Genomic DNA, 12,363 nt, shown 5'->3' with positions numbered 1-12,363 from the left:
GAAAAAGGGCAATTACGGGATATAAAATATCATACCATACATAAAATCTGCCTGCACTATCACAGACCTGAGTATCTGAATCAAAATAAGCCTGGTACTCATTTTCAATTATTAATGGCCAATCAATCATCAATTTTACCATACTACATGGAGGTGGTAAAACTGGTCCATGATTGGCCAATCATAATTAAGGCCTGGGACACACTACAAACCGCAAAGCACTATCGCAATCAATGACTTTGATGAACAGAGGCGCCAGCAGAATAAATGTCAGAGGCGCTATATGTGCTACCTGAGAGCTACTGTTTTGTCTCCTGTTTTACTGCCTGATGAAGCGGGCTTGGTCCTGCAAGACGTGTTGCATCTATTGGGGTACTAATAAAGTGTTTGCTTATGTCAGAAAAGTAGTCTAGTCTACTTTCGGAGGTAAGTCCACCACTGCCTCCCCAACATATTTTAAAACTTTTAATTATTGTTTTTATTCTGCTGGCGCCTCTGTTCATCAAAGTCATTTTAGTGTCCACCCTTGGTGGAAGGGGGACCCACCCCTACCTTTCTTCTATCTACGGAGAGCGGCTTCTTAACCCTGAGTGAGGACAGGTCTAATCTCCTCACCTGCATACACAGTGGTTGCCTCAGCGGTAACCCTTGTTTGCGAGTATAACCTTCTCACATTACATTATTCACTATTGTCCTGAGCATACTACATATTGGGCTCTCAGTGTCTTTTTCTTATCGCAATCAATAGCAATTTGTGGTAGCGCTATGCAAGCAATTTTGGGAGCGATTTCCCGGCTCCTATACAATACATTAGAATGAAAATGCTTCCAAAATGCTGCATGTCCTGCGATTGCGATTTGCCTAATCGCAATCGCTTTAGTAGGATCTGTCCCATCCATTGACTTTGGCAGAGTGTTTAGGGAAACGGCTAGCGATTGAAAGTGATCCCTAAATGCAAAAAATAAATAAATAAACGTTCTAATGGGTTCAAGCAAAATAGTTACATAGTTATTTTGGTTGAAAAAAGACATACGTCCATCGAGTTCAACCAGTACAAAGTACAACTCCAGCCTGCTCCCTCATGCTGGATACACACGTTGCGTTTCCGCGTCGATGCAGCGTTCGATTCGCGTCGATTCGATTATTTCCGACATGTCCGATTCGCGGGTCGATGGATCGTTAGGTCGATTTGCCATACTTTACATGGCATTCGACCTAAAAATAATCGAAATGCGCTCGGAAATGCTCGGAAATAATCGAATCGACGCGAATCGAACGCCGCATCGAACGCGGAAACGCAACGTGTGTATCCAGCATCACATATCCCTGTTGATCCACAGGAAGGCGAAAAAACCCTTACAAGGCATGGTCCAATTAACCCCAAAAGGGAAAAATTCCTTCCCGACTCCAGATGGCAATCAGATAAAATCCCTGGATCAACATCATTAGGCATTACCTAGTAATTGTAGCCATGGATGTCTTTCAACGCAAGGAAAGCATCTAAGCCCCTTTTAAATGCAGGTATAGAGTTTGCCATAACGACTTCCTGTGGCAATGCATTCCACATCTTAATCACTCTTACTGTAAATAACCCTTTCCAAAATAAATGGCTAAAACGTTTTTCCTCCATGCACAGATCATGTCCTCTAGTCCTTTGAGAAGGCCTAGGGACAAAAAGCTCATCCGCCAAGCTATTATATTGCCCTCTGATGTATTTATACATGTTAATTAGATCCCCTCTAAGGCGTCTTTTCTCTAGACTAAATAAACCCAGTTTATCTAACCTTTCTTGGTAAGTTAGACCTTCCATCCCACATATCAATTTTGTTGCTCGTCACTGCACCTGCTCTAAAACTGCAATATCTTTTTTTGTAATGTGGTGCCCAGAACTGAATTCCATATTCCAGATGTGGCCTTACTACAGAGTTAAACAGGGGCAATATTATGCTAGCATCTCGAGTTTTTATTTCCCTTTTAATGCATCCCAAAATTTTGTTAGCTTTAGCTGCAGCGGCTTGGCATTGAGTACGATTATTTAACTTGTTGTCGATGAGTACTCCTAAGTCCTTCTCCAAATTTGATGCCCTCAACTGTATCCCATTTATTTTGTATTGTGCTAGACCATTGGTACGACCAAAATGCATGACTTTACATCTTTCAACATTGCATTTCATCTGCCATGTATGTGCCCATATAGCCATCCTATCCAGATCCTGTTGCAATATGACACTATCTTCCTGAGAGAGTTGATGATTCTGCACAATTTTGTATCATCCGCAAAAATAGCAACATTGCTCACTACTGCATCTACTAGGTCATTAATAAATAAATTGAAGAGCACTGGACCCAGAACAGACCCCTGTGGTACCCCACTACTAACAGTCTCCCATTTTGCTGATTGTCTAGTGAAAGGGTTTCCAATACTGATGAGCTACAAATCCTAAAGCGTGAGCAGTTGAAAAAGTCACGTCCAAAAACAGGCGCAATTGTTATTTATCGATATACAGTGATGTGAAAAACTATTTGCCCCCTTCCTGATTTCTTATTCTTTTGCATGTTTGTCACATTTTTGTTTCTGCTCATCAAAAACCGTTAACGATTAGTCAAAGATAACATGATTGAACACAAAATGCAGTTTTAAATGATGGTTTTTATTATTTAGTGAGAAAAAAAACTCAAAACCTACATGGCCCTGTGTGAAAAAGTGATTGCCCCCCTTGTTAAAAAATAACTTAACTGTGGTTTCTCACACCCGAGTTCAATTTCTGTAGTCACCCCCAGGCCTGATTACTGCCACACCTGTTTCAATCAAGATATCCCTTAAATAGGAGCTGACACAGAGAAGTAGACCAAAAGCACCTCAAAAGCTAGACATCATGCCAAGATCCAAAGAAATTCAGGAACAAATGAGAACAAAAGTAATTGAGATCTATCAGTCTGGTAAAGGTTATAAAGCCATTTCTAAAGCTTTGGGACTCCAGCGAACCACAGTGAGAGCCATTATCCACAAATGGCAAAAACATTGAACAGTGATGAACCTTCCCAGGAGTGGCCGGCCGACCAAAATTACCCCAAGAGCGCAGAGAAAACTCATCCGAGGCCACAAAAGACCCCAGGACAACATCTAAAGAACTGCAGGCCTCACTTGCCTCAATTAAGGTCAGTGTTCACGACTCCACCATAAGAAAGAGACTGGGCAAAAACGGCCTGCATGGCAGATATCCAAGGCGCAAATTACTTTTAAGCAAAAAGAACATTAAGGCTCGTCTCAATTTTGCTAAAAAACATCTCAATGATTGCCAAGACTTTTGCGAAAATACCTTGTGGACCGACGAGACAAAAGTTGAACTTTTTGGAAGGTGCGTGTCCTGTTATATCTGGCGTAGAAGTAACACAGCATTTCAGCAAAAGAACATCATACCAACAGTAAAATATGGTGGTGGTAGTGTGATGGTCTGGGGTTGTTTTGCTGCTTCAGGACCTGGAAGGCTTGCTGTGATAGATGGAACCATGAATTCTACTGTCTACCAAAAAATCCTGAAGGAGAATGTCCGGCCATCTGTTCATCAACTCAAGCTGAAGCGATCTTGGTTGCTGCAGCAGGACAATGACCCAAAACACACCAGCAAATACACCTCTGAATGGCTGAAGGAAAACAAAATGAAGACTTTGGAGTGGCCTAGTCAAAGTCCTGACCTGAATCCTATTGAGATGTTGTGGCATGACCTTAAAAAGGCGGTTCATGCTAGAAAACCCTCAAATAAAGCTGAATTACAACAATTCTGCAAAGATGAGTGGGCCAAAATTCCTCAAGAGCGCTGTAAAAGACTCGTTGCAAGTTATCGCAAACGCTTGACTGCAGTTATTGCTGCTAAGGGTGGCCCAACCAGTTATTAGGTTCAGGGGGCAATTTCACACAGGGCCATGTAGGTTTTGAGGTTTTTTTCTCAGTAAATAATAAAAACCTTTACTTAAAACTGCATTTTGCGTTCAATTATGTGATCTTTGACTAATAGTTAACGGTTTTTGATGAGCAGAAACATTCAAGTGTGACAAACATGCAAAAGAATAAGAAATCAGGAAGGGGGCAAATAGTTTTTCACATCACTGTATGTGGGCAGAATTGTTATTTAACGTAATATAGAAAGCCGTTATGATATTTAGCTGGCGGCTGCAATTGAAATGAAAAGCATCATATTATTGTTAGCGGGGATCGGGGGTGTTAGGGTTAGGCATCACCAGGGAGAATTTAGGGTTAGGCACCACCAGGGAGGGGTCCTAGGGTTAGGCACCACCAGGGAGGGGTCTTAGGGTTAGGCACCACCAGGGAGGAGTCTTAGGGTTAGGCACCACCAGGGCGCTCTTAGGGTTAAGCACCACCAAGGGGCTCTTAGGGTTAGGCACCACCAGGGTGGTCTAAGGGCTAGGCACCACCAGGGTGGTCTAAGGACTAGGCACCACCAAGGGGGTTTTAGGGTTAGGCACCAACAGGGGGGAATTAGGGTTAGACACCAACAGGGGGGAATTAGGGTTAGACACCACCAGGGGAGGGTTTTGTGTGAGAGTAGGGAGAGGTTAGGTCATAGTTAGGTTTTACCAATAATGTAATACTGCAATTAAATCGTAATTTACCGTTTCAGTTTTCTGTTATTTACTTAAATTGTTAGTTACCAATATTGCTAGTAATATCGTTATTTAGCATTGTGCCTAAATTAGGTTGCGACTTTTTCAAATGTATGCCCTAAGGTCAGGTTTCCACTAGCGCTGGGCGTCCATCTCTGAGACAAACACCAGCCCTTGTGCAGTGGATAGTGTATTGGTTATGGGCTCTGCCATTGACATGGGCGACCAGAGGTTGAATCCTGGCTAGGGTCAGTACCTATTCAGTAAGAAGTCCTTGGGCAAGACTTTCTAACATTGCAGGGTGGCCCCTTGAGCACGCCCTTAGTGGCTGCAGCTCTTGCGCGCTTTGAGTCCAACAGGAGAAAAGTGCTATACAAATTTTAGGAGTATTATTATTATAGTGTGATTAGAAATCTGAATTCCTGTAGCCATGCCGTGCACTTCTATAGGGATTCGGATGCGTTGTCTGGAATTCTTTAGCTGTGCTTCAGGTTTCTTTCACACACGCCAATTCGGAAGCAGCTTATTGCTTTCAATAGACTGTGATTCCAGGTCCGGATTGGTGTGCGTGAAATTGGGCAAAATCAGCTCTAGTGGAAACGGGGCCTAACACACAGATATTCATTGACCCGAGAGCAGAAAATAATTGAGCCAGTGAAAGTCAACAGCTACCAATCGATAAGCTGTCTGCTGGTAAATTCACCAGCAGCTAATGCCTCTTCCTGGGTCAAGGAGGACCGGAAAGTTAGGATATTTTTCTCATCACCATTTTTCAACATGTTGCAAATCACAGAGATCTCTCAGCAGTTGTAAAAAAAAAAAAAAAAAAAAAAAAAAAAGACAAAAGTACAAAGCACACCAAATCTGCAAAAACATAAGCTTCTGAAGTAATTTAAAGCAGAGATATTAGTCACAAATACTCAGGAGAAACCCACAGAAAGCCACAACATCTCAGCAAGGTCATCTAACTGTGATCCTACAATGTAAAAACATTAAAAACTGGCACCTGGCTATCTAAGACACCCAGAGGCGGGTAAAGACAAGCCTACAGGCAACCCTTGTCCCAGGGTTTAAAGTGAACCAGAGACGAAGCACCCTTATGTATTTTACCATATATATCAGTGGGAACATTATGCTGGGAATACACGATGCGTTTTTGCGTTCGTTTTTGCCGTCGTTTTCGCTTTCGATCGATTCTACTCTCGATTCACTGCTCGATTCCCCTCTCGATTCCTTATCTTTTCTTATCAATTACATTCACTTGAATGTAGGAGAATCGAAACGAAAGTAGAAACGACCAGATCCAACAGGTTGGAATTTATCTATCGAACCCATCTATCTAAAGTAAAAACTTAACGTGTATTCCCAGCATTAGAGAAAACACCTACCCTGCTCTCCGTTTCATCCTCACTGCTAAAGGTGTCTGTTATCAGCTGTGATAAGAATCCAGGACTGAGCATTCAGTCTAGCTTTGCCGGGAATGATTATTGCTGAGTCATTATAGCAGAGCCACAAGGCGGCAGGCTTGGGATGGAAAAGACACCAGAGAAGACAGACTCCGCTATAATCATTCCATAGCAAAGCCAGACTGAATGCTCAGTCGGGGTTTCTTATCAGAGGTGATAACAGTCAGAATAAACAGAGAACAATGAAACAAAGAGCAGATTAGGTGTTTACTGTCATGTTCCTACTGATTTATAAGGTGAAATACACGCGGGTGCTTCGTCTCTGGTTCTCTTTAACTACTTAATATATGTCAAAGTTTGGATTTTTCATTGTAGACTAGGACCACTGTGGAGCAGTTTTTAATGAATTTACAGACTCGATTTTTAGATGTAGTGTTACAGCGGACCTGAACTCAGAACTTCCTCACTGCTTTGAAAGATAAGCAACAGCAGCATAATCTTTAAAAAAAACAATTCTTTGTTACAGCTCATACAAATCCTGCAATAAAATCGGCAGTGTGTCTACTTTCTGCTTTCATGGAAGCAGACATAGGGTTAACATCCTGTGTTTACAAAAGACACAGATGAGAGATCAAATTACACTTGTGATTAGTCAAAGATGAAAGGAATTACACAGGCTAAACTTTCTAAATACATCCAGGGTACATTTCTCTCTGTTTTCCTTCTGTCCTGTGCAACAGTTCAGGTTCACTTTAAAGAGACTCTGTACGAAAAAAAATTCCCCTGGGGGGTACTCACCTCAGGAGGGGGAAGCCTCTGGATCCTATCAAGGCTTCCCTCGTCGTCCTCCATCCCACAGTGGCCTTGTCTGGCCCACGGAATGCACAGCGACAATTTGTCAGGCCGTGCAATATTTACCTTTCCCTGTTCCAGTGGTGGCGCTGTTGTGGTTCTCCGCTCAGAAAGAGGCAATCTCAGTCGGGTCCGTTCTACTGCGCAGGTGCAGGAGACTTGCACCTGCGCAGTGGAGCGGACCTGACTGGGATCGGCTATTTCCGCCTATTTCGGAGCCGAGAGCCACCACTGCGCCTGCGCTGGAGCCGGGAAGGTTAATATTTACATCCTCGCCGTTCGGGGATCTATCACTGCTGCCGTGGGACAGAGGAGAAGGACGGGGGAAGTTGAAGCACCTCCATGTTTCTTGACTAGATGGTAAATGTTGGCCTATCTCTAATGGGGTCACACCTGGCAATCACAGAAACGACCTAAAGCAGGGGTCTCAAACTCGCGGCCTGCGGGCCATTTGCGGCCCTCGGTACAATATTTTGTGGCCCTCGCCGGCAAAAGCTTCCTTATAGTTCGCTTCAGTGCTCCCAAGTAATCCGCTGCATCCCCGATGCTAAACGAGGGCTGCAGAGCCCCCAAATCGTTAGGGGGGCAATCCGCTGGCATTTCCTGGAAGGGGCAGAGCTTTCAGCTTCAGCTCTGCCCATCCTGACGTCAATCGCCGCACGGATCACCGCCTCTCCCCGCCCCTCTCTGTGAAGGAAGAGTGAGAGGGGCGGGCAGAGGCGGCAATGCGCCGCGATTGTGAAATTCCTTATGCGGCCCAGCCTCATCCTGACTTTGCCTCCTGCGGCCCCCAGGTAAATTGAGTTTGAGACCCCTGACCTAAAGTGTTTCATGAGTCCTGACTGCCTTCTTTAGGTCAGGATCAGCGCTTTTCAACCAGTAAATAAAAGTATGGTACCTTCTTCTCTACTGGCTGAAATGCAGTTTTTGTCCTGGGGAAGTTAAAGAACAACTGAACTGAGACAGATATGGAGGATGTCATATTTATTTATTTTTAAACAAAGCAGATTCACTGGCAGCCCTGCTGATCTTCTGCCTCTGATACTTTTAGCCATAGACCCAACCAGAAAGATCAGCAGGACAGCCAGGCAACTGGTATTGTTTAAGAGAACCATAGCAGCCTTCATATTCCTCTCACTTCAGTTGTCCTAAAGCTGAAGTGAGGAAATCCACTTCTGGTTAGATACAGACCTACAGAGGGAAGGCTCTGATACCATAGAGCCGTCCCGGTCCACGCCCTGTCCCACCCTGTTGTTCCAGCACCAGCCCCCGTTGAAGTTACACAACCATCACATCTCATACTCATCGCCTGCTGTCGGAAGTACTCCCATCGCAGAGGCATACATATGAAATCGCCGCTGGGAGACTAGGGCCTTACACTGTGGGATGCGCTTTCCATAACCTCAAACAGAGGGGGGAGATAGAAACAGGCGACCCCCTTTCCGTGGTAGCGGTGGATGGGGGGTGAGGGGGGAAGGGGAGAGTTTCACCAGGCTGGCTGCTTTAGCATTGAGGGGAGGGGAAGAGAGAAGGTAGCTACTGCAGCTCTGGGGAAGAGGGAGGGGGGGTGGGGGTGGCAAAAGAATACTGGCTAGTGGCCACATAGAAGAGAAAGCACCTACTGGCCACACAGCCAGGGGGACCACACAGACAGGGGGCATGGGGAACACAAAGACAGGGGACAGATTAGAGGATTAATGACTGCATGTGGTGGCCTAGAGGAAGCACTGGCTACACTTGGGGGCCCATCCTGGTCCCCAAGTGCAGCCATTAACTTTTCTGGATAGACTTATACTTGAGTAATTAAAAAAAAAAAGACACCTTAAGAGGGTCAAATATTGGGGTCGACATATCCGAGTAAATACGGTATCAGGCTGAATAACTTCCACGAGGACAGCGGTGGAAAGCCAGGATGGATTAAAGACCGGGAAGGCACTATGGTATCCAGAGTCTTCCCTCTACATTGTATGCATGGTACGGATAATGAATAGAGCATTTGTAGCAAAGAAAATACTCTCCTATTTTTATTTTTAGTTCTATAGCTTTGTTTTTAACACACTGCATCATTCTGTCACAATTAAAAAAACACATTCTGGGCCATATGCAAATTTTTTCACCTAACTTTCCGCCTATGAGATTATTTTTCATCTTTGATGTAGAATAACTTTTCTGCACTTTGCAATAGAAAAAGCACCAAAAAGTAGATGAAAAAAATAGTATCAAAATGAATTTGAGTAGTTTTTTGCTTGTGGTGGTCTAAAAGGCATTTTATGGACAAGTTTCACCTAGGAGAAAACTCAGGAGAAGAGGTTAATTGCATATGGGCAATCTAAGCCATCTTTTAGGCTATAAAACAAAGCAGAAATAATGAACCTTTGAACTTTCCTGCAGTATAACCTTATCTCAAGCCATTTCTCTCAGGGCTGGTGCACACCTAATAGCGCTAGCGTAATCGCAAACGCTATGCGTTTATAGAAGTGATTTTTCTAAGCGATTCTAGGCATGTGCCTAGCCATTTTCTAGTTATGCCTAGCTATTTTGGGAGCGTTTTGGTGTAGCAATTTTTTATTTTCGGTACAGTAGAGCTGCAAGTGAACAGCTTTTGTATGAAAAAACGCTTGGAAAATCGCTCTGTTCTAGAGGTTTTTTTAGAGCGATTTTCCGCTTTTCTATACTCAACATTGAGGCTGAATCGCCTCAGAAATGTTGCAGGACCCGCGTTTGCGATTGGGAAAGAATTGCGTCGCTCTGGTGTGATCCATCCCATACAAATACATTAGCTAGCATTGTAAAAAGCACCAGGAGGCCACAATAGCAGCATAGGGGGCGATATACGGCCAAACCGGAAGTGTTGGCCGGCGGGTCCTGGACCATCGGAGCGGGGCTGCGAGGGCACCGATCGGCTGCGGGGGGCTGAGGGAAGCCCCAGGTGAGTTCATCTCATTTTTTTTAACTTGGCTTTAGGTTGACTAGCATGTGTACGCAATGGAAGAGGGACAATGGATTAATAGAAGAAATTCTCAGACACTTCATACCAGTCCCACTAGTCCAGGTAAGCCTGGACAGTAGTGATTCAAAAGAAAAAAAAAAGGACCTCATTCTGGCAGACTGATTTGTAGTCTATACCATACCAACTCTTCCATTGTAACCTACCTCTCCAAACAAGCAAACAGTCCAGCTTTCCCTCCCACCGCGCAAAGTACTTTGGGAGCGCAGCGAGGCTGAGTCTTTAGCACCGTCTGATGGGAGAGTCTATGTTCAGGCATAAAGTGGTATTTCAGAGCTTCGTTGAGTAAATGTTTACAGGTGTGGTCATCGCGTATAAGGTGATTAGCTTCATACAGCCTGGTGAGAAATTTGACACTCAGTAAAGGCAGTCGGACACAGTGCAACAACTGGGAGAGGAACTTTTGCCTCTCCTGGACGTCGTACTTGATCCAGGCTTCAAGTGCATAAAACACGCTCTCCTCATTGACAACATTCAAACAGTCATTGGAGACGATCTCGAGTAACTCAGAATTCGTCAGCTCAAAGAACTCTTCCGTCTGGCACACGTCCTCAAAGTTCTGGCAAATGAACTTGTTGGCGGCTAGGTAGAGTTCGTGGCAGCCGTAAGTCTCTGCAAAGCGCGAAATGCCAATGCAGTTCCCCACATCGAGCTGGCTCTCCAGGAACGCACAGCATTCCTTCAGCACGAGCTTGATCTGGAGCAGATTGGCAGCTGGAAGAAGAGATTCCACCGTTTCCTGGGAAATGAAGACTGTCCCCGTGTAGGCGTATTCTATGATGGCCTGGAGAGCCGCCTCGTCGACGCACTGGAACTCCACCTGCGAATTCTCTTTTTCCGACAGGTTTCCTGTAAACATGGCTTTAAAATAGGGGCTGATGCTGGCGAGCACCACTTTGTGGGCGTGGATTTTGACATCGCCGACCTGGAGGACAATATCGCAGAGCTCGTGGTGCTGCCGGAGGAGGTTCAGGCCCTGCAGAAGCTGTTCTGAGTGCAAGTGGGTTATGTTGGCAAGCATGTAGGACTGAGAGGACTGGTCCATCTGAAAAATCAAAGAAAAAAAAAATATAACATTCATTCATCTCAATGTCATTTGATTAAGAAACATGTTAGGCCTCGTTTCCACTCCAGTCACATTTTCAGCAACATGCAGTGATGCGATCTGCAGGGACATGAGAAGTGCATAGAGTGTGCACCGTCTGATGTCCCCATTAGTGTTGTACCCTACGAATAGCTACGAGTATGTAGTACGCAGTTACTCATAATTGAAATTTAAATTAGATAGCATTAGCCATGGCAGGGGGGGGGGGTGTTAACCTACCTATGCCGCCACCTATAGGGGCCCATTCGCAGTCCAAGTAACTCCACTACTTCCCTTTTCCAGGTTTGGAGGAGGAAGTTGTGGAGTTACGTGAACCACGCGTGGAATGCATCGGCTATAGGCAGCATAGGTAAGTTAACCCCCCTCTGCTGCGGGCAGCATTGTCTTAGTTACATTTCAATTATAAGTAGCTACATACTTCTAGCACACAACACTAGTCCCCATCAATGCGCTGCGATTCACTGTGGAATCGCAATGCATGGTTGCATGACTTTCTGCTCATTCGCAGTGTAATTCTTTTTACTACAGATTAATGGGTTTGCATCTCTTTCAGCCCCTTACAAACTCCTAGGTGTTCTGGTTCTCCATAAGCTTGCTGGGCAATTTGTAAAATAAATTTAAGGCGTGTACATACGCTGTACTTTTGCAAACAACGGGTCCATCAGACCCTCCCGCGGGGCGGTTGTTCTGCCAACAGTTGCACATGAGCTGTCGGCAGACTGATAAGACTGTTTTTGACTGATCCGCCGAGCGGATCAGTCAAAAACAGTATTATCAGTCTGCCAACAGCTTGTACTCACGTGCAACAGAATGATCGCCCTGTGGGAGGGTCTGATGGACCCGTAGTTTGCAAAAGTACGGTGTGTGTATTTCATGTGACATACAGGAACCAGGAAGTATACCGTGCACAAGAGCTGACAGATGTCGAGAGAGGATGGACAGCGTTGGACTCGTGTCGGAAGGTATGTCCAACGCTGCCGATGCTGCAGGTATAACTCGCCGGGAATTTTGAAGGGCCTTCTTCAAACGTACCCATGCAGAAATGACGTCATCTCGTAAATAGCCACTTAGACGATTTCCAAATCGTGATCTTGGTGAACGTGATTTTGGTTTAAATTTGATTTATCATTCAGGCCTACGCCCAAGTATCTTTTTCCGCATTCCCGACTGTAATTAGCGATATTGCGGGCCGGACGGGCCTGTCGGCAAAAACGAAACTAGCTGGCAGCGGGGGACCAGAGGATTAGTGAGTGGCTGCGAGGGCACAGGACTGCTGCAGGGGGCTGGTAGAAGCCCCAGGTGAGTAAAACTTTTTTTTCTGGCTTAAGTGTCTCTTTAGGTCTGAGGGGAAATAAAGAAGCTAAAAAAAG

At 44.9% G+C, this 12,363-nt stretch overlaps 1 protein-coding gene across 1 annotated transcript in view; it reads right to left on the bottom strand.

Moving 5' to 3' along the window:
- The window catches only part of KLHL28 (kelch like family member 28), a 48,687-nt gene that overhangs the window by 25,580 nt on the left and 10,744 nt on the right, over positions 1-12,363 (bottom strand). The window contains exon 2 of the mRNA XM_068254357.1: positions 10,035-10,933. Coding sequence (XP_068110458.1) covers positions 10,035-10,933 — 899 coding nt within the window. The remainder of the gene's footprint in view (positions 1-10,034; positions 10,934-12,363) is intronic.

This window comes from Hyperolius riggenbachi, chromosome 9, assembly GCF_040937935.1.
Source record: "Hyperolius riggenbachi isolate aHypRig1 chromosome 9, aHypRig1.pri, whole genome shotgun sequence".
Taxonomy (NCBI): domain Eukaryota; kingdom Metazoa; phylum Chordata; class Amphibia; order Anura; family Hyperoliidae; genus Hyperolius; species Hyperolius riggenbachi.
This window is presented reverse-complemented; position numbering and strand designations above follow the sequence as displayed.